Genomic DNA, 23,199 nt, shown 5'->3' with positions numbered 1-23,199 from the left:
CTTAGATTGTTTGCTTTTTTGGTACTTGAAATTACTTTTATTTGTGAGGAACATCACCCATGCTGCAGTTTCAAATAGATCTTACTAAGGAAAGCAGAAGTTTCTCCTCCCTGTGCCTGGCAGTGAGCAGGACTGGCACATAAAAACAACTCATCACACCTGGGAGGTTTAGCACCAGCATCCAATAAAAAAAAGTATTCAACTTCAATTTCAGTTCTTTTCTCCCGCCTTTTCAATTTGATATTAAAAGAAAAAAAAATGAAAAAAAATCAATAGTAGCAAAACACTGAAATTCTTAATAAAAACAACAACACAAAAAAAAAGGAACAAGGAAGAGGAAAGGTAGGCAGGGAGGAAGGGAAGGAAGGTACTCTTTGAATCTCACTTTCTTCTTGCATTTATCTTGCAGGCATTTTGTGGATCTCAGCTGCTGGTGAATTTTCTCTTCCTCAAGTTCCAGTATCTTGAATTTTTATCACTGTTGACAGTTTATTGCTTGAATGTTTCTTTGGTGTTATATTTTCAGTTGCATTTTAGTATACCTGTAGAAGAGACAAATCATAACATAGTTTACTTGAGGTTTAATTTCTGCAGTGAAATAAAAATACAAGAAACACTAGACTAGAGAGAAAGAAAGCAACCATCAATGGGTGGGATTTCAGATGATGACCGAGTTACAACAAATTGGCAGGATAAACCAAGTCCACCTACAAGTAAGGACAAAGAGCTCTTTGCATAGGATTACAGTATCGTCCTGACTTAAAACACCACCAGCTCATCACCAGATGCCAGTAAGGAGCACCTCTTTAAAAGAGGTTAGACAGATGTAGCAAAATCATCTACAGATATTTACTCTGTGAGTAATACAAAGAGACAAAAAAAAAAAGGAAGAAGTTAGAACAGTTCCTTGAGTTGCCTATATAGGACTCAAAAGTCATTGCAACTATCTAATGTATTGAGATATGGAGCCAGATAGATGTTCCAAGTCCTAAAGGCATACATAATGGTGTTTCAGTTTGAGAACAGGATCCATCTATATCACTTACCTGAAGGACTGTAAAGGTGTCTAGGGGAGTTGGACATTACTCAGCACCACTCTGCTCAGTCACTGGAGCAGGATTTCCAGCAGGTGTTTCAGTCACTTTTGTCTGAGGCACAATAAAATTATATTACCTCCAAATCCTTTCTCTATTCAGTAAGTAGTGGTGTCACTATTACCCAGCTTTAAAATAATCAAGGAAGTATTGTCTGAGAATTCATCTAACTGTAGAGAACACAAAGTTTAAGCATTACATAACAAGTTTATCTCTGTATACTTTTTTCAAAATATCTCCAATATGGAGGGATCCCCTCAAGTGAAGTTCAATGTAGAATAAGAGGTTTCCCTCGTTAAAATCTGTGTTTGAAACTAGGTCACTGAAACAAGCTGTTTTAAGCACATCAATAAAACGAATCTGGAAATTTCAAGTCTTCCTCTTAGCTTGGAGATTGCCTGGGGTAACAGGAAAAACATTAGTCCCCATCTGCTTCAGAAACATTAGTTAAAAACTGATCCCTAGTTAAGAACTATCCAGAAGTTATTCTCATGCCACTGCTGTTTAATGTTCTATTTAAGGAAAGGTGCCCATTCTCCAACAAGGTCGTAAGGAACAGGCAATGAAAACAAATTACCTTCACCACAAAGATAATGGAGATAAGCACCAGACTCTTATAGTACACTAAACAGTACACTTGAGATACATTCCCATTCTCCTCCCAAGCCCCCAACACAAGGGCAGAGTGTCTCAAATGTTATACCAGTCAACCTCAGCTTCGAAGCAAGTCTCTGCTGGGAACTTACTTACCTCTTTCCCATCCTGAGCTGGAGAACTGGGTGGACGAGGTCGACGACGGTAGTTATATGGGCGTCGGTACCCACGGCGAAGGGGCTGCTGACTTGTAGCACTGGTCTCATGCTGGTTCTCTTTTTCAGCCTCTCCAGTCACCTGCACAGGGCGAGGACGTGGGGGCCCCCTGAAGAGGTGGAAAAATACGTATTGGGTACATGAGAAGTTTGAGGTTTAAAACACTTTACTAACTTTGGACCAGCAAAAGCCTCTCTAGCCCAGCAAGTTCTATGTTTAGTAGATCTGACTGACAGCAAACCACACCTTGGAAATTTAGCTGCCATGAAGTTGGAATGAAGAGCTATTTTTCTGGGATATATGATAAGCTGGGATCTCTTCACTTTGTCAGTATACTCTGTAAATTCTATAATAAAGGGGAACTGAGGTAATTTAAATTATTGGTTGGAAGAATTACTGGCTGCAGCTAGTAGAAGCTGCACTGGCCAACTCCGACCAATTAGCCTTGGCCTAGCTGTATGTGAAGTCCAGTCCTATCCATAATTAAGTGGTATAATCCCTTGGATCCCTTGTTCTATTTATCAGCTCCTTCCTGGATCTCCCTTGACTCTAAGGTAAGAGATTATATTGCCCCCTCAGCCATTAAAAAAGTTACATACAACGTGCAACAGCTCACTTTCTACATAAACATTATGTTTAAAAAGTGTCAAAACAGAAAATAAGCAGTTACTGTCATCATTGTCTAATTCCTATTAGCTCACTTAATTTACACTTGTCTGAGATCTAAATTGGTTTTGGGGCTAAAGAAGTTTAGCAGGAAAGTATGCTGTCATTGGATTTAGTGCATAGAGATGTATACAATACCTATCTCTTAACTTACACAGAAACACATTAAGCTATGTTATTTCTTACAGGAAAGAAACACCAAAAATGAGAAAAAATCCTGTTTGTCATGAACTACCCAGTTTGCAGTTCACCCATGTAACAGGGACAGAATTGAGATGTCACATTACACTTGTTGTACTGCTATGCCTGACTAACCAACTACCTTGTTTCTCAAGGATTTACCTGCAAGTAGAACATCCACATGATACAACACTGCACACTGACTAGAACTTGAACTGGTGCCATTTGTTTTAATGTTACTGCACCTAAGCTAATGAACACTGTCTAGAATTAAATATACTGACCTCAAGCCCCTACAAACATCAGTTTCCACTATTTTAGTTACCAGAAGCAGCACAAGTACTACAGATAGAAGAGCTTAGATGAAGTGCTAGAAATCTTATAGTTCTAGATTAAATCTTCAGAAGTCTGTCAATTTTATTGTGCAGAGAAAATGTTGTCATTAAGTACAGCCTTATAATTTCTACAGAAGTTAATTTATTGTCCTTGTAATGGTATTTACCCCTTCTTGTTAGTTTTCAATTAATATGCATACAAAAAATGGGGATTCTGCCCATTTCAGAGTTCATTTCTCCAAATTCAGACTTAACCTCAATGAGGTGTATAGCAAGTGACAGACTGAGCAATACAATTCATCTCCTTGAGAAGAGAGGCCATGATACTTCACACAAGGCAGTAATGTGAATTATGGTTTCTCCTTAAAGGAGATAAGATCTCCAACAGTATGAAAGCCTGAAACTCAGCCTTTGACTGTTACGTCTGCAATGAGTTCTTAAGCCATAGAATTGTTTCCTTGATGTAAAGGGCAGAGGCTTGATTGGCCATGTTAGAATTATGACCAGAAGAAAGCACCAGTTTTACTTAACAGTCTATTGAGTCTTCAAGGGTCTGTTTAGCCCAGTTTTATGAATCCTAGGGCACAGTAACAACAGGAAAACATGTATTATTTCCCCTAAGTAGTTTCCCACACTCCAACTATCTTCCAGTTTTTCTCAGGGAATTTCCTGAGACAGCTCGCCCATATAATAATACCATAACAGTGTTCTTTCAGCTATTTGAACAGTCTCTCTTTGAAGTCATGCAAGTTTAACACCCAACATCTGGCAACAAAAGCTCTGGAAGTTTACTACCTCTTATATGCATAGCAATCTCCTCTTGTTTTGCAGCCTGTCTCCCACTGTCTTCATCCGATACCTCTTCTCCTTACTGCTCCTTAGCTTTGCACTTTTTCCCTCTTCAGTTATTTGATGAGTTTTATGCTTTCTGGGAGCTCTCTAGCTTCTTTAGCACCTGTCTTCTAAAGTATTAGAAAGAATAACTCCAATAATCCCCACATTTTATTATTTCCAAAACAAAGCCATTGTTAGTATTAGGTTCCATGAGGTAACCTATTTTAACTGTTAGCAATCTCCTTTGCTTGCATAAGATATTACCACATTACTACAAAATTGCCCTCTGATTCTCTATAAGAAATAGGACATGACTTCAGTTCTTCCTGCATAATAAGTAGGATTTCTCATGCATCTACAAATTGCATCAGTGCTTAGAACAAAGCCTGAACAGCAAGAGGCACCTCTGTGCCTGCATGTGACACATGGACTGAACAAGGCTGGAGGCAAACCTGCACACATTTAATTGAGCACTGAGGTACAAACTACTGGCTTCAGTCCACAGGGGAGGCAACAAAGTGGACCCTGCCTCTGTGATACTGGATCTACCTGTCCCTGATCAAGAGGCATTTACATTCAATACATGTCCAAGACGTAAGAGACCACTGCTTGAAAGGCAAGGAACCTGCAAGCCACTTTAATACACTGCTTAACTTCTTTTTTTTCTCCCCCTCTCCTAAAGAGTACTTTCTTAATCTATTTCTGAATTTGAGTAACATCACACTGACCTTTGCCCTGGCTTCTTTACTCCTGGGGCCTTCCTTTCTCCAAAAAGGCTGTATTATGTCATGGTACTTACCATCTAAACATAGCATTTTTACTATGTTTTACATTAGAACAATAGGGAATATAACTTTGCCCTGTTACCAGTTGTCCGTACAGATCACATAAATATCCAAATACAATGAAGAACAAAGGAAACAGGCAAACCTGCGATAGCGGGGACGATAGGTCGGATTCCTATGGGCTTGTTGATGAAGTTGTCCTCCTTCTGCAACCCCATCCTTCAGTTCTCCTTCACCACCCTCAAAGAAAATGGAAGATAGACAAAGATAAAGCATAATTTCAAAGGTAGTACATTAACCATAGAGATCAATACCTGAATGTCAGATTAAACAGAACAATAAGTCAGTACAAAAATGCAAGCATACCTGGTAAGCAGAAATCAGGTCATCAGAAGGTTTTTGTTTTGGCAAATAGAATAGTAGGAAAGAACACAAACCAACAATGATGCTCTTGTTCCTCATGGTAGCACTCAGTAAAGAAACTACTTGATGAGTCTTCTCCCTTCCTCCAGGAAAGGTCAGAAACTCTACAACAAATCTTAGATTAATGGCACTGACAGTGAAATTTTCTTTAAGAGATTAACTAAATTAACGAAGAGATAAACATTTGGAAAGCCTGAAGTACTGCAGGCTGTAACAAGAAGTCTTGGGGAACGGAACAGAATTCCCTGCCAAATATGGACAAGTCTTTTGTGAGATTAAAATCTTCTTCAAAAGCATTAGTATTTCAAAGATTCTTTCTTGCTTTCCAAGTTTCCTAAAGATGTGACCCAAAGACTCTTGATGTATTTCAAACTCTGAACCTATATACTGCTATTCTTAGCAATATGACAGGGCTAACTACAGAAGAAATCAGAACTCTATACTAAAAGGTATGTAAGTGGAAGCAGAATATCAGATTTTATAAAACTGATGGAGAAATATTCAAAGAAAGTTCCACTAAGTGCATAGTAGTAGCTATCTAACAGCTGTAGAAAAATCATTTGAAGCCCAAAACTCAAAGAAAGTTTAACTTAAGTTTATAACAAGATATTATTACCTATGTTCATTTTGGGATACCAATTTGTCTTCTATATGCAGAACAAATATCTTAAACTCAGAACCCTGGAAGCTTTGCTACCTCTATTTAAAGAGGAAAAGGAGGTGAAAAACGTATTAAACTATGAAGTTATTCTATTACCTGTTCCCTTCCTTTCCCTTCTTCCCTCCCCCTATCTTCACCCCACTCCCCCCAACCCCCTCCAAAAAAAAAAAAAGAAAAAACATATGCACCCCAACACACCACACCCCAAACTGAAAGATCTGAAAAAGGGAAGACAAACAATGAAAAACTCCAAAAAGTATGTTTCTCATAGGAAAAAAGAATTCTTTCAGCAAAACCAGCATTTCAATTCTCTATGACATCTAAGTGCCATAAAAGTGTAATCAAGTTTCTAGAAGGTCTTGTTTGAGAGATGATATCAGAAATTAAAAGATCAACAACCCAAAGGTAGAGAAGGGCATGTAATAAATATTATAAATATAATACAAACAATAAAAACATCATATCACCTATGGCCTTAGCAATGAGCATCAAATTCACAGCTTTTTAAATAGTAGTTACATTTTAGCATGTTTAACAGTACAGTTTGCTATATGCCACTGTCTCTACTCCTTGCCAAGTCTGCATTGACATCTCTAATAAAAACATGATGTTTCCCTCTGTTGTAGGGGAGAGGGACAGAAGGACCTTTCAATATGATTAAAATAGAATTGAATAAAGTATTATTTTGAGCAAGGCAGAAAAAGCAACGGAAGTTCTCTTATTCATTTCCAGATGAATGTCAACACACCAGTATTCTAGCTAGGTTTGGATTAAGCAGTTGGTTCAAAGCTATACATCACAAAGCAACAAAGCAACTAAATCGCTTAGAATAAAGTTATATTAGTTTCCTGACACTTCTACTGTATTACAAAAACTGAGCAGCTTCATACTCTTAAATATAGCACTCTTTTGTTGTGGAGCTACCACTCATCTAAGAACAAACATTCATGAGACTCCCAAAACTCAAGAAAGTTTACCATTAGCAACCCAAACTTAAGAAGTTTCAAGAAGGTCCTGTAAGACAGTTAACTAGAAATCCATCTGCAAATTACACAAAACTTTATTCCCCCATGACAGTGATCACAGCAGTGATTTTTATTATTCAGAAAATACTATGTGTATATACAGCTATGGCTCTAGGATATTGCAGCCTTCCTTCCGCTTCCGTACATGTAAAAAAGGAAGAGGAGGCTTCACTGAAGCAAAAAAAAAATTAGACATGCAATAACAACATAAAGAATACATAACTGATGTAGGTGACTAAAGGGATGTGTTACTATCTTCAGTTGATGCTTCACTCTGAACTGATCAGTAAAAGCAATTATGATGGATCACAGAAACAGTTACATGTCAAGGGATAACAAGAATATTCAGACAAGTATACTGAGTGGTTTCACTGACCTACAATAGGACAGCTTCAGGACAGTCCTGCACAACACTGCCCTTCTCACCTAATTGAAACAAAAAGAAAGGTTTTTTTTTTTTTTAAACTATCAAGTCTTTTGGGTACAAAAAAGTGACATTGACATGATTGCTCTTCTCATACTCCACCTTCTTGTAACAAATCTTCTGCAGTCTGAGTGCCATAATCAGATACAGACTCCTGCAAACTTAGGTACAGATATAGTCAGAACTACAATGCCAGAAGGCAAAAATATCTTAGCTTAGAGTAATTAATAACAAAATACAGCTGAAGTGTACTCTTTTAAGATCATGTTTTGCCAAAGTTTTTCACACTTTCCACTTTTAGAGATACTTTGAAGATCCTAACAGGTCAAATTCATTTAATTGCAGAATATGTTTTTCCCAAGTCTTGTTTTCTTCCATCTCTGACTTCTCACACATTCCAGCAGTATCTCCTCTACTGACATTGTTCTCAGTTGCAATGTCAGCTCCCAGTTGGCTCATTGTTCTTGCAGGAATAAGTTTTAGTACTTGCAGCATCCTTTCATTAGCCAAGCTGAACACCACAATTAGTATGCGCAAGAACACTGTTGCTAACCAGTCTCATGACAAGAATCATTAATATTTTTGTGGCCCAGAACAAAATTCTAACTGAAAAAAAATTCATCTTCAACATAAGGTTGCTCATCAGGGCCATAAATCTCAGCACAAATATGTGAAAGTAAGTGCAGCAAGAGCTCTTTTTAAGTCTGTCGTGATTGGAAACACCAATGGTATTGGTCCTGAAATTCACACGCTGAGCCACCAAAACAAGCAAAAAGCCTTTCCCTGAAGACATATAGGAAGAAGAATGCGATCAGCCATTCAGTAGCACATTCTACTGCCTAGTTTCCAGTACATACCAGCCTTCTCAAGGACTTAAAAAAATTTTTGAATCTCAGTAAAATATAATGAAATAGTGAGGTATAAATCTGTAAGTCTTCATTCTAACCTTTACTTTCCAAGTATTTCCTACCTATTAGGAGGTGATCACATCTGTATAATCCATCATAAAAATTTCTGTAGACACAAACTGAAGAGCATGACTCATCTGGTCTGTTTTAAACATCTGAGCTGTTAAACTGCAGGCCAAAAATGCTTATTTCTATTCACTGACTGATAATAGAATATGCAGAGCCTAGCACATATGCAAGTGATAAAACCTGGTCAAATGCACACAGCCTATGTTGCAAGAGTTCTAAATAATGATATTCTACTAAAGACTCAATTGCAATCAGCAAAATACTCACACAGCTGCTTTCAGAAGGGCAGAGCTCAGACAGCTGCTTAATATCACTACTGATTAATCTTAAGGGGGTAAGGGTAAAGGTGCTTGAATTAAGGGTAAGTGGTGCTTGGATTTCTCTCACTCCTCTTCCACAAGTTTTCTTCAGTGAAAACAGAGAAAGAAGAAAGCAGACTAAGTATCTGAAAGCACTCTTCAGTCTTTGTGTTCTACCCACATTTAAACAATTAACTGTGTTTAAAGAAAGACACTGCTACCCTGGATGCATTTGAACTCTCAGCATCTATTGAAAGTGCAGGAATGTGGGTCACAAGCCAAGAAAATCTATGTGCACTGAAGAATTCAACAATTGAAACCTTTAAGTAGGTGAGATGCTTAACTGGACACTCGCACATAAGGAAGATTATACAATCTGCAGCTGTGAATGCCAACAATTGTGGATGCAATATCCACAAGATGCAGGAGTTTAAGATCCTGACAGAAGTGAAAAAATGAAGTAGCAGAACAAAAACTGAAGCCTTCTCAAGTTCAGGTTGTTCAGGGAACTGAGGGGTTAGAGAGTAAGAGGGTTCAATAGGCTGGTCAGTCTTCAAGGACAGCTTGCTCAAAACACAAAAATATGCAAGAAACTTAGCAGACTTAGCATATGCCTAGCTTTGGTTGCACAGGGAACTCCTAACTGAGGTCAACAACAAACATTTTATATCACAAGCAAAGTCCGTACCTACAAGTACCTGGGATCAGAAGGATGCATGCAAGAGAGCTGAATGAGTTGTCTCATGTTTACTGATTACTGGAAGGGACAGACGGCACACCATCTTTAAGGTGATGCAGTCAGCCTAAGCTTAGTCCCTTCAGAACTCAGGGACCTATAACTCAAGAAGTTATATAGTACATATCCTCATGAAAGCCATTTCCAAGTGCCTTAAGGCAACCTGAAACAGTTAGCAAGAATTTACCACATGTGTGTTATACCTGAGTATGCTTACTTTTTACGATGACTGACGGCAGAATAGGAGGGAACAGGTGACAACATTTACCTCAAATTTACCAAGTCTCTCATAGCAACTTTCTGTGGACAAGTTATAAGTGGACTCCCTAAGGGAGTAGTACTGTGCAGTCTTCAGCAAGCTTGATGACAGGACAATTCCCAGAATCCCAAAATGGTTGAGGTTGGAATGGACCTCTAGAGATCCTCTAGTCCAACCCTGCTGCTTACACAGGGACACCTAAAGCACAGGGCTGCATCCAAGTGGGTTTTGAAGACCTCCAGAGAAGGAGACTCCAAAAACCTCTCTGGGCAGCCTATTCCAGGGCTCTGTCACCCTCACAGAAAAGAGCTCAAATTCATACATGACAAGTCACAGGAAGCCAACAACAAATCGCGGAGTATGCCTCCCATTCTGAAGGGCTTTAAACTCCAGGAACAGAGTAACAAAACTCATGGGCAATCAGGAGAAATGAAAGAGTGTTAATTTGGATATTAAGTAATCTTTTATAATTCTCCTAGCATCAAACAGCATACCTCAAGTCATCAAAAGAATTTAATTCAGAAGACAAGCAGGCACCAACTATATCAATTTGTCCCTGTGTATCTTCAAGTATTTGAATCAAATTGTCACATAACACCACTGAGATGCCAGGTTCTTCTAGCTTCATGAGTTTATATAAGCCAAGAGAAAGAATATATTACAGTGCAAGTAGCCTGAGAATGAGTGTTCCCTGTATCTAAGATAAGTCTCACATTATCAGTCTTACCTTACCACCCTCCAGGGAAAAGAAAACATAGCAATATACAAATATGTAAGCCTTGCCGCATCTGCTCAGGTCAAGTAAGAAGCAGCTTCAAGTCAACAACAGTATCATCACCTGAAGAGCTCACTCATTATTAAGACAGGTAAGGGAAATTAATCTAAATAGAACAAAAAGAAACAGTGCCAATCCTGGAATACAGATAACAGACAAGATCAGATAAAATCAATAAGACTGAAAGTGCTAAGTCTAGCATTGTAAACCTAAGACGCTCAGTAATGAGGCACCAAATATAAGCACCAACTTCTTGCAGTCTAAGGGCTTCAGAAAGAACTCCACTCATATTAAGTCTCTGATGTTCCACAAAAAGAAAACAATCTTGCAATAATTTTAAGAACAGACTTGACAATACTTGTTCTGTTTATCTCTTCATTATTAATTCTATAGAACAAGATGAGAAGGGTATACGGCTTGTAAATATACTCATCACAGGACTCTGTGGGAACATGTAAATAAGAGTGAACCAATATAAGGAACAATCACAGACTCACCTATAAAGTGAAATATATTGCCAAATCTGTAACTGACCCCTGTTTCTTGAATTATTCCAAGGATCAGTGCAGTACCAACACAATTTGGATAGTTATTACTAGAACTACAGAAACACACTTTATACATGCCCGTTCCTATGCAGAAGCTCATAGGGAAGCTGTTTAAAGAAAGCTTGAGATGCTGTAAACAGTGCAGCATAGTTAGCTTGAGAGCATTATCTTTGACATACAGCTATGGAGGCCTTCACAGGTACAATAATTATATGGAGGTTCCATGGGGTTAGTCAAAAAGCTATCCTACTTAAATGCAAAACAAAAATCAAAAAGCCATCACTGAACCTCTAACAAATCAAGTTTTTCCAAACAAGCCTTCCAAGTGATGTCTATGTTTAAGTAATACAGCTATTTCCTTTTACTTCAGATGAACATCTAGGTATCCTAATCCTTTACATTTAATCTACTCAATTAGCAGACAACATCTAAAGAGACACCTTAGAGCCTTTCTAGAAACATGTGTCTCTCCCCCTGCCCCCCCCAAAAAAAATGATATGTCAAGATAAGTCTTCAAAACATCCAGTAACAGAAATATCAGTACCAACAATGACAATGCATTGAAGGAAGGCAGCGTATTACTGAAAAACACCACACACACACACACACACTTAAGCATAGGCAGTTTATCACATTCTAGGACTGAATCTTCTTCATATGAAGGAAGGCAACTGAAGAAGCAGGATGAATATCACTATAATACAACTAAACTTACACTACGAGGTGGTCCTCGGCGTCGGCCATAATAGCCACGTCGATAGCGGCGGCGATCTGCAGCATAGCGGCTACCTTCCACAGGGACTCCATCTGGACCAGTGACATTAGCTGCTTCTGCACCCTACAAGGCCAAAAAGGCAGTAAGCTAGGAGTTGTGAGTAGAGAAAGACTACACATAGGGAGAATAAAGACAAAGGAAATATGAAAATAACTTTTACACATTAGGTCCAAGTTCCAGATATCTTCCTCTTAAGTTGTGAAGGCATGTCTTATTTTCAACTAGAAAGGTTTGTCATTTGCCACTCTTGAGTGTATATAGAAAAAAATGCAAAAAGTGACAGAAACACCAAAAACTGACAAGAGATCCAAAACCCAAAAAACTCTCAAAAGACAAAAAAAACTCTCAAAAGGAACTGGAGAAAGTTCTGTGAACTTACAGCTTCTTATAGTCCTAAAAGCAGGCTTCAAGAGAAAGAGGTATTCAGGGCAAAATATGCATCACTTCAAGCTTGTGGGCTTGATTATTGGACACAATAATCACTAAATACTCTCTCAAGAAGTGCAGATTCTGGAAACAGTAAGTCTCAACTTTTAACTATACCTTATCTAGAAACACTTCTTAACGAAGACATTGGAGAAAGACTGTATAAACACCACCCACAAGAAATACTTTAGCACAGTGAACAAAATTCCTAGGTACGCATAGAATTCTCTTTGTTACTCCCTGCTAGAGTGATGTTAGCTGTGTTGGACGATGTCTCCAGAGCTTCATAATCTCTTACCTTCTCTCCTTCAACCACATCAAATTCTACAGTTTCTCCATCACCAACACTGCGCAGGTATTTCCGTGGGTTATTCTTCTTTATTGCTGTCTTCATAGACGATACAGGAGAAAAATATTAGTTTTGAGCTTATTCATTCACAGCCCTCTAGATGAAGGACAGATATGGCAAATATACAAGTGTCTCCCATTCCCTACCCCTTCCTTACTCAACCAACATCTATTCCTTTCTCAATACTTATGAGGTTGCAAGTTAACTGTTATTCCAAACTCTCCCTCTCTTCTTAAACAGCTGAAGCACTTCACATGTCTGTATGAATAGAGTTCACACAGATTGCTCGACTTCCTGCATAAAGTATCAAGGTAGCTCTAGATGCAAGCATGATCTGTGCTTTCAATCATCAAAACCTGCAAAACAAAGTCACCTAAGACGAGGAATGTTTTAAAGAAGATACCATTAATTACAAGGTATCACAGCAGTCAGTGAAGAAAAACTGCTATAAATTCAGCATAGCAGAAAGAAGTGTTTTTACCTAAGCACTGTAAGACAGACCAAGAAACTGAGGAACTCCCTAAAGAAGGAAGAGCAATAATACCAGAATAGAACATCTCAAGCTTTAGCCACCTCTTCTAGAAAGAGACCCAAGAAATGGCATTAACATAGATTTGGATCAAAACCAGCTTAAAAATAAAACACCCTTTAGACTCACAGGAACACTGGTTTTCAATCTACAGATCCTACTACTATAGATCCTTAGATCCTTTCCACTCTGATGAGTACTTCTGTGACTCCATCAGAGGTAGTTAGCAAGATAAGCCTATTATCAGCTCATCACGTAAGGGTTCACAAACTTAAAGGCCAGAAGTAGTAATCCCTTATGCAAGTTAGAGTATTTTTTTTTTTGTGAAACACCATTTGGTTATTTAATACTAGTTTGCTTTCAGAGTGTGTTAATATGGCTATATTTATCTAGTACACAGGATATGGATGTCTAAGATCCAGGAAATAAAAGTCATATATGAAATACAACCCATAAATCCAGCTTAAATGACTGTTGTGGTATATGTTGGCAGCTCCAGAAAAATAGGCAGAATGAAGACCAGCTGAATTGCTGCCAATGACAGTTATATTCATTCATCAAGGCAATAATAGTCCAAAAAATATTTCCTAAGATACTGAGGAAGTTAGGAGCAGTTAAGAGCTGAATACCTTTCCTAAACTAGTTTAAGTTCTTACACTGCTGATCAAGGGCCCTTTTGCAGGAAACTAACATGTTCTTTTAGCTCTCTATACCCATGCCATTCTCTGTAACCAGCAATATCCAAAATGGTTCAAGAAAAGAGATGTGCAAAAGCTGTGTACTGCTATTGATGAAAAAAATCAAAGAATTTGTTGATACAGAAAGAGAATGAGCTGCTCAAATTTCTTTGGAAAATAATTCAGCAAGCAAAGACTCCTACCTTTGGCCAATGTTTTGCTTTCTTTACCAGTAATTGTCCTATCTCCTTTTCCATCCCAATCCCCTGTCCAGCAAGGCTTTTGACATCATCCCTCACAACATCCTCCTGGGCAAGCTCCAGGAGTGAGGGACTGATGAGTGGACAGGGAGGTGAATTGAGAACTGGCTGCATGGCAGAGCTCAGACAGTGGTCATCAGTGGTGCTGAGCCCAGTTGGAGGCCTGTAGTTAGCAGTGTCCCCCAGGGATCAGTCCTGGGTCCAGGACTCATCAACAACCTGGATGAAGGGACAGAGTGCCCCCTCAGCAACTTTGCAGATGATACAAAACTGGGAGGAGCAGCCAACAGCCCTGAGGGCTGCGCTGCCATCCAGAGAGACCTGGACAGACTGGACAACTGGGTGGTGAGAAATCTCATGAAGTTGGGTGATTATTTCACTGCTACTTGTATTGAGACAACTGACAAAAGCTGAAGGTTTGTGCTCTACACATGGCAGAGATGACAACAAGCTTCCCCTATCCCTCAAGAATCTTTCTCCTTTACAAGGATGGGGGGGAAGGAAGAGAATCTACTTGGTTTCCTTACAGCAGGGAGCATACTGAAAAAGAATCAAGCTCTTCAAACATCCTCTAAGTACAGCAACAAAAAACAGCTTGATCAAGGCTTAACATGTAGTATTTGAGATCTACAGACAAAACCTTAAAATTTCAGATTTGCAGCAGAATAACCTGTCAATAGGATATAGAACCCATCATATTTGTGGATATTTGTTTTATAAAAACAACTTGAGTTAATCCTAGAATTCTGACCAGAATCTGTTAGAGCTTTACTTCTTCAGTAGAAGGTAAGTGTTACCAAAATAAATCCAAACAATCAGCTTAAAAAAAAAAGCTTTTACACTGTATATCTAGAGGAGATCACTACACACTCCATTACTGTTCATGAGCACACAATAGTCTACAGCTTTTTTTATTCAGCAGACAGATGTTGACAGAGAAACAACTGAAGAATTAAGACATTGCCTTTCCTTTTTCCCCAAAGGACACAGATGCCAAGACAGGGATGGGAAACCACAGCTGGCTCAGTACTCTGCATAGCCAAACTCCTCCTATACCCTCAAAACACCATCCCATCACATAAACATACAGTGCTGTTACAGCAGTGGCAGATACCATTATACCATGTTACTAGTGCACCTCTAGCAGGCTGTGTTATAAACGCTCCTCATGACAAACATGACTCAAACCTGTGCAGCAGCAGACATTAATTTCTCACTACCTGTTGACTCAAATTATGCCCAACTTACTTAGGTTTCTCTGGCTACCTACATAGAGGCTTTTAAAAGTGTTAATTGCAAGATGCTCACACATAGGAACATTCCCTGCCTTGTCAGGAGTAACCAACATAGTGCACTGAACAGCATCTTGCATGAACCAACTCAACAAGAGTACAAGCAAAATGATAGAGGAAGAACCTCACCCTTTCCCAGCCCATTGATGAGCCCCCATCCCCCCCACAAGACAAAGGGTTAACTCAGAGCAGCCATGCATGCTCTAAAGAGCATTCTAATCTGCTCTCTGTTTATAAATAGCACCCAATAGCTGCACATGGTGTGCCAACCCCCATTCTCATCATGAGATCTGCCCGGTCCCCTGCGGCTGGGGACGGGCGCCGCCACTCAACTAGGTCAGCCTCGCTCTGAAGCGATTAGGGCTGTAATCCAAGCCCTCCCCTAGGGCCCCGGGGCGGGGAGGAGGGGCAGCGCCCGCCGTGCGGAACGCTCCGTTAATGGCGGAGGGCAGGGCCGCGTGCGGCAGAACGTTTGCCACGTCACTCTCACGCTGCCGCTCCCTGCCCGGGCGCTCCCCGGCCCGGCTCACCAAGCCCATCTTCGCTGCCCATCGGGAACTTAGCTGCCAGCTCCCAACTTCCATGGCATCCCAAAGGCAAAGAATTCCAGCCAGGCCACCCTGCATATCCCATCCCCTCCTCACAGGTGGTTCACAGCCTCTATAACAAAAACACTGCCAGTGTTCAGGCAGAGCTCTGACAAGGCTCATCCACCCTTCATGTATCTTCCTCTCATCGTTTATGTAACTGCTCTTACCACATGTAGACAATTAGCTTGAGTTGGAATTGTTTAAGAACAACAAAAGCAGTTCATCTAGATTAGAGCCCAAAGTATCTGCTTTGCTATGCAGAACCCATGGACAAGTTTCATCAGATGCCATTTTAAGATGTGGTATTTCTGCAAGATCAGGACAGCACACCTAGCACACACTTATGAGATTATACTGCAGAAGACTGAGGGAAAGGGGAGGAGAGAACTGCCCCCCTCCCCCCACCCACCCCATGTCCCTCTCTCAACAATTTACATGGAGGTAGTTATTAGAACAGCTGAATACAATCCAAGTACAAATATAGCATAATTTTCTGCAGGTCTTCCCTGCCTGAAGGGAAGACTGACCTTCACAGACAGTCTTCTAAAACACAAAAATGCTCATCCATGTCACTTCTTGTTCACCAGTCATTTTCCACAGAGTCTTCTCAAGGGTCACAAGACAACCCGACAACTTTTTTTCTCCTTCAAGGACATCTTACATTTCTGCCTATCAAGTGGGCCGCTAAGGGGCACCCCTCCCACCTTCCTCCAGATCCTCCTATCTCACTCTGGATGTACTCCCATGAGGTTGCAGATTCAGTCCCTCTGATGGGATCCATAAAGCACGTGGGCATTACAAGTGGAAATGAAACTTAAATATTTGCATATATTTCACACTGAGGACTCTTGCACCAAGCGGTATATGCACACCTCCCAACATCTTCAGTTCCTTCACAACTTCATCCATTTTAGCAGTGACAGGTCTACATACCTTTACAGAAGGAAATAGGTGCCACATGCAATGAAGTCACGAACAGCTAGTTTAGTTCCAGTGGCTTAAAATTTATCACCATTTTTAAATGGCATGCACTTTGCCTTCTTGCAACTTTCCTGCTTACATCTGATAGAAATACTGTCACTTACACTACGGAGAAAGCTTGACAGACCTGCAGGGCCCACATGAAATTCTTACATACAGGACAAGCTCCAAAGGCAGTATTTCATTTTCTAGTGAAATGAATTTCTCCAGTGTTGCACATTCAGATTTAAGCCAAGTAGTAAATATCAGTGTGCAGATGACCATCTCTTACTTTCAGCTATCTATATCATGAGCTTCAGAACAGCCTATTAGCAGTTAAAAGTTAATTAATGACTGGCTACTTGGCAATTACTCTGTACTTCTCTGCACACAGCATATAGCCAGCCTTTCCCTCCTCCTTCCTAACAGCAGCTGTTTCATGCAGCAACAGCTGATAGCAATCCAGGCTGGTAAAAATCCAGGCTGGATCACTTTCTTTCCAATACCAGAAGGACAAACGGAAAAGACCTGCAAATGAAAATGGCAAGAAGAAATAGAACAAAAGAGGAGTGCGAGTAAATACGTTCACGAGTTGCGAGAGAGGACAAGGAGAAACAAATAGCAAGGAACTGAGACAGCATAAGTCATCCCCCACAGCCTCTCCAGCCCCACCCCCACCAAGAAAAAAAAAGTGCCAACAACAAAACCAAAAAACCCTACCTGTTCATATCAAACAATAAAGCAGGAAGGGTTCTAATACTTCATCTGCAACTTTGCAGAAGAAATACCCCCAGATTGCTCCTTGAGAAGTTTCCAATACTATTTCTTGTCACAATAGAATGAGCCAATAGCATGAGTGCATGATCCTTTGATATATTTGGGGTAAAAACTCTGAGCATACACCAGCATAAATTGTAATGATTGCTGCATGAAGTTACTAAAAACCCATTATGAACTTTATGCAATATGCTTCGTAAGTTCAATTACTTCTCTTACCTGATGAACAAACACATCTTCTTTGGTATCATTTCTGTGAAAAAGCAAGTGAGAAGCCGTAAGAGTTTAGACTAATGGACTTAAATAGAAATCTTTGACTTCATAAGTAAACCCTCCCTTCCCTCAGTCTGTAGTACAACTCCTGGATACCATAAATTCTCTTTAAGTCTATGCTATCAAGACCCTGCCATAGATTTCAAGGGTCACGTGCTTGATAGCAGAAGTGATTCCCCACTCTTCAGAATGGGGGTCCCTGCACCCTGGACAAACATTCAAGATGCAGTTTTGACACAGGGTAATAACTAAACAGTTTTTCTTTCATACACTCACACACACCCTACCAACTTTCACAGAACCTGCAACCTGAGCTTCCAACATGTTATCCCTGAAGTCAAGAAAGACTATCAACAGGCACAGCACAGCTGTTAACAGAGCTCTTCTTTCAGTGAAACCCAAAACACCACCACTAGAGGTCCTAGAAATGTCCTTTGCAACAGCAACCCAAACATGAACAGCCAATTGGGTTGTCTAGATTATTTGAGCTGCTTCAGGCCTCTGCACGCAGGACTGGAGAATGGATCAAAAAGCTTGATTCTGTGTTCCTATAGAGCAGAAGCTGACTGGACACTCATCTGTTTGATCAATTCACCTCTGCTAATTCTTCCTCTGCAGAAAGAATCAGTTGATTCATGAGGACACTATAAGCTAAAACTGACTGCACAGGACTTACACCGCAGACTGCAATTTGATGACACTACTAGCAGAAGTTATTAAATCCCATCACTTGAAGTGATAGTCTTGATCTGGATATGAAAGACTCAGTATTTCTCCCTAACCTGAAACACTGGACAGCAGTTTCCAGATACTGTAATCAATACTATATCACAACTGTTATCAATTTCCCTAAAGCAGTACTCTATCTGAAGATCTTCCACCATAAATTTTCTCTAACTATTTGGGCATACAACACCCGAGAGTTACCAATATGGACAAATAATAGTTTACCACTAGGTGAATCTTCAGTACCATTCAGATGTTTGTATCAACACACAGACACATGTTTTGTTAACTCCAGAAAAATCTTCAGTTAGCAGTGGAGAATCGCTATTTAGTAGTCAGTTCAAAGCAGTTCCCTTTATCTTCCAACCTTATTTGCAGCTTCAAAAAAGTAGACGTAGACCTCATAAAACTTGTTTCTCATGTTTACTTATCCTACACTTCTACAAAGAGGCTCAAACACGCAGCAGAATTACTTTGCCATTTTCTTCCCTTGCCTTTTTTGTGGGGAAAGGTTCAGATGTCTACATTCCAAGACATCTGAATTTTGAGTGTCTGGTGACTGCTAAGCTTTACTTGTATGAACTTTTTAGGTATTAGATCTCTGACAACTATCTCTGATAACTGGTGATGCATGGTATTTAATCTTTGCTAAGTCTTAGTGAAGTATGAATATATCAGTTTGCACATACCTGTTGATAAAGCCATATCCATTTCTGACATTGAACCATTTGACAGTGCCAAGAACTTTAGTGGCTGGAAAGAAAAAGTTAAAATTACTCCAAAACATAGGGAAATGCAAGATTTTTAACAAAAAAAATAACAAAACAAAATCCCTTATACTTGCAGATAAACAAAACACCGTTTCTGTTCGCTTCACACAGAAGGTGTACTTATTTGCATTTCACTTTATATCAAGGTAGCAGTGCTTGAACTTTGTTGTTGTTTATCTTTTTTGTAACATTTAACATTTTGTAATATATGTAAACATACAGCTCATGTTATTTTATTAGATATAATCATATCATGTTTTTATAGATGTTCAAGCATAAACATTTATGTTTAACTAAGGACAGCATGTTTACCATGCAACACCTAGAATAAACTCCAGCTGTATCTCCAAAACCATTTCCCCTCCTCACTATTCTACTTCTTATCTCAGCAAAAAGTAAATAAGCTCCCTCACCCATTGCCATTCAATAGTTTGCAAAACAGATGTTAAAGAGCTGAAGTATGCTGTTTAAAATTCCTCCATCCTTCTTTTATAGACTAAGGAAAATCATACACAGACCATGCAGCTCTAATGGAGAGGCAGAAGGTCCTTATTTCTAAAGCTAGATTTGTTGCATTACTGTTATCCTCACTAACCAGAGGGCCCAACAATCATTTCTACTACTGGACACTTTCCACAATTTATATCAGTTATGGTAGGGACCAGCTTTGTTTCCAAAGCTTATAGGATCCAGAAAAGCTCCCATTTGTCACATTATACCCAAACAATATCTTGCATACAAGCCATACTGTACATCTTAAAAGATCTGGTGAAACCTGTTCATCCAACATACAGTATGCATGGGAAGAACCCAACTCCTCTCCCTTTCAGGAACTGGGTGGAGACTGCTGACTCACATTTGCCAGATCTGGAAAATTTGGGAGTCTGTTTTAATAGATATATTACACAGTATGATAACAATCACTTGCACAATCCATGCAGTATTTACCTGAAAAGGGTCTACTAGACAAACAAAAAACAAAAAAAAACCTCCCACACCACCACACACACACACTATTAAAAAGTATTAGGAGTGAGGCAGGCACAAAAGAAAACTTAATTGGGGTGGAGGAGGAAGAGAATCTAGGAAGACTCCAGAGTTCCCTAACCCACAGCTTGCTGGAGACAAGAGGCATGTACTGCAAAGTATCATCTGTTCTACATATGTCTTCTTCCCTAAGCTTTGACCTCTTGAAGTCTTGCCATTCTTATACTTCAGCTGAATGAAAGTATAAAAAATATTCAACAGAAAGTAAAAGAATCTACCAGATTTGGTTTTGCCATAAATTATTTAAAATGAAAGGCCACTTTTCATTACAATTTCACAAATGCTTTTGCCTTTCTTGAAGAAGATTCTCCAGCAGAAAGTGGAACAACAAAACCACACACATGTTCCACAGCCTAACATTGATTCAGTAGCAGTCACTGCCTAAAAGAATAAACACTGGTGCTGAAGGTTTGACTTTATGGAAGAATCAGTAAGTACAAACAGAAGCTCACTGCTCTCACTCAGGCACCAACTACAGACTCACAATGCTCACAGCATTGGACAAGACAACAAGGAAAGAAAGGGAAAGAGGGGAGCATTAGTGGCCACACAGGTTTTAGGAGAACTGATTCTTAAAAAAATAAGCCTAACACCATTTCTTTTCTGCCCCCTTCAAAGTAGCTATTAAAGCCACTGGCTTATTTCAGTCAGCCTGAGAGGGTGAGAAGCACAGCAAGTCTGCTGTAAAAGTACCATTTTCCTAAATCACCAACTGTTGAAAAGAAAGATGATCAAAGCTCACCATACAAGATCAGCTGCCTACTGATAAACCGAAGTATACACACACAGCTTAAGAAATAGCTCGAGGAAAATACTGCTCCTTGCCTATAAGCTGTCAGAAACCATCGAGCAGCTTCCAGGATAGTCTTTAAGATAGCACACTGGGGAAACCATTCTGTATCAGTGCTGCTCTTGCACTCTCTTGTAAGTGCTAGCACCATGTCTGACAGCAGCATTATAGTTCACTGTGACATGATTGTAACACAGATACTGTTCAGCCTGAACTGTCATAACGAGATCAGACAAGGTGAAAGAATAAGCCTAGAGGAAGTCAAAACTAGTTTTAATGAGAACTCAAAGAAGGTAGTTGAAGTACGACTCCTTTTTCTTTTAGGACAGAGGCCACATTTCTGCAAGACACTCTATTACTAGAAGTGATGAGCAATTCCAGCTCATGCAAAACTAGCTTTAGTTTCAAAAGTTTCTGAAGGACAAAACCAAGCTTTTTTGATTTTGCTGACCACACAGAAGACTAAGTAGCCTTAATTCTTACTCCCAGAAGACAGATACTTAGATGACTTAAAAACAGTTCTGGTGCCTCCCCCCCCCCCCCCCTTTTTTTTTGGAGACTTGAGTATCTAATCATTAGATTCTTAACAGAAATATTTGAGAGCAACTTGAGAACTTTACAGTGAGCATTATCATCAAATCACTTTCTCTGCTAAAAAGCTGAAAAGCTAAACAATAGTTAGGCCGCTTAGCAAAACTACTAGCATAGAATATTTTGGACTAAAAAGCCAAAAGCACAGATGCCCCTTTCCTCAACTAGGAAGCAAGGGCAAAGGCCTAAGCCAGCCTGGCAGGTGACCTGAAGAGACCATTCACATAAATAAAGCTAGTCAAGAAAGTCAAACAAATGGCCAGGTGCCCCAAGAGCTGCAGAAATACCCTGACTGATTACTTGCAGTTACTGACAAACTAGACAGACAAGTTATAGCTTCTAATTTCTCTTCCTACCTCAGCTCCAGTGGAATCCTTACCTGCTCCTGTTAATCTGCTGTAGTCAAACCTCAAGTCTTTCTCTTCAGAGTTAAAAATGCTGCCTTTCCTTAGTGAAGTTCAGGACTTTGCACTAGCTGTCAGCCCCACTTTAGTAATAAAGCTGCATGACTGAAAGAGATTAAGCAGCAGATTCCTATTTCCACTACAATAACTTCACTATGGACCAAAGTCTTGCCCTTTTCAGCTCATTGATCCTGTTTAATCACAACAAAAAGAACTTGAAATCCACTGGACTCGAGTACAGAGATAACAACTTGACATTCAATCTATATCTTCTCTCAACAGAGCAGAAACTCATCAGTGTTCTTGGCTGCATATGCAGCTTACCAGCGGCCATTACCAAGGCAGGAGCCCCTGAGCTTCACCAGCTACCAGAGCTCTCGGACGCGAGCTGGGAGCAGGTGCCACCGCCGAGACCGGTGTCAACAGCCACCTAACATGGCTGCTGCAGACTCGCACTCCGCTCTACCCGCGCCTGCTCCAACTGCCGACCGGCACCCGTCGAGCCCCGCAAGGGACCAGGGACTGGCGAGAGCCGCCCGCTGCACCGCCCTGGCCACCACCAAGCACCGACCACGATCCGCCCCCTCGCCCCCTCTCCCCCTCTGCCGCCACCAGCTTCTGGCCCCGTCTGACACTGGCGTTCCGGCAGGGCGACGCTCCGCGGGCGTTTCCCCTCGGCCTCAGGGAGGGGCGCGCGGCCTTCTCCTCTGAGGAGCGCCTGCCTCCTTGCCGGAGGAGAGGCTGCGAGGGGCGACTGCGAAGGGCTGCCCGCAACAAGAGGACAGTATATCCCCAACTGTGTTCCGCAAGCTCCGAGGGCGGCGCCATCACCACGTGTTGGCCCCGCACCCGCCCCACGGGCCCGGTCCCGGAGAAAGTTGGGCAGAGGGCCCGCCGGACACTCACCAAGCACTTTCTTCTCCGTCTCTGCGGTGGTGGTGGCAGCAGCACCTGGATTCGGCTCCACACTCGCTTCGCCCGCCGCGACGGCGCTAACGGGGCTCTTGGGCTTGGTGTCCGCGGCAGCAGGCGGGGGCGGCGGTGCTGGTGCTGCTGCTGCTGTCGGCGCGGCGGGAGGCGCCAGGCTGACGGTAGTGGTCTCGGCCGCTTCGCTCATGGTGGCAGACGAGAT

General features: G+C 40.7%; 1 protein-coding gene and 1 long non-coding RNA gene across 2 annotated transcripts; both read right to left on the bottom strand.

Moving 5' to 3' along the window:
* Positions 1–335: 335 nt before the first annotated feature.
* On the bottom strand, positions 336–23,199 carry YBX3 (Y-box binding protein 3). Its single transcript, XM_026048719.1, has 9 exons — positions 22,974–23,199; positions 19,155–19,218; positions 17,686–17,719; positions 12,331–12,420; positions 11,547–11,669; positions 4,850–4,944; positions 1,845–2,013; positions 1,047–1,148; positions 336–542 (listed from the first exon to the last, which is right to left on the bottom strand). Exons 1-8 carry the CDS (start codon positions 23,182–23,184, stop codon positions 1,083–1,085), a joined length of 852 nt encoding a protein of 283 aa, XP_025904504.1. The 5' UTR covers positions 23,185–23,199; the 3' UTR covers positions 336–542; positions 1,047–1,082.
* On the bottom strand, positions 19,619–22,532 carry LOC112955416. The gene is made up of 2 exons (XR_003250884.1): positions 22,043–22,532; positions 19,619–20,102 (listed from the first exon to the last, which is right to left on the bottom strand). It is a non-coding gene; the product is annotated as an uncharacterized LOC112955416 (long non-coding RNA).

Source organism: Nothoprocta perdicaria, unplaced genomic scaffold (assembly GCF_003342845.1).
Source record: "Nothoprocta perdicaria isolate Ctin4 unplaced genomic scaffold, notPer1 scaffold_562, whole genome shotgun sequence".
NCBI lineage: Eukaryota > Metazoa > Chordata > Aves > Tinamiformes > Tinamidae > Nothoprocta > Nothoprocta perdicaria.
Note: the sequence above shows the minus strand (reverse complement) of the source record. Positions and strands in the feature narration are given on the sequence as shown.

Excerpts from the sequence above, each read along its gene's own strand:
- YBX3 (XM_026048719.1), bottom strand. The coding sequence starts at position 23,184 with ATGAGCGAAGCGGCCGAGACCACTACCGTCAGCCTGGCGCCTCCCGCC. Across the intron at positions 12,421-17,685 it reads AAGATGTGTTTGTTCATCAG|ACAGCAATAAAGAAGAATAA; the intron begins GTAAGAGAAGTA and ends TCGTCTATGAAG. Across the intron at positions 1,149-1,844 it reads CAGCTCAGGATGGGAAAGAG|ACAAAAGTGACTGAAACACC; the intron begins GTAAGTAAGTTC and ends ATTGTGCCTCAG.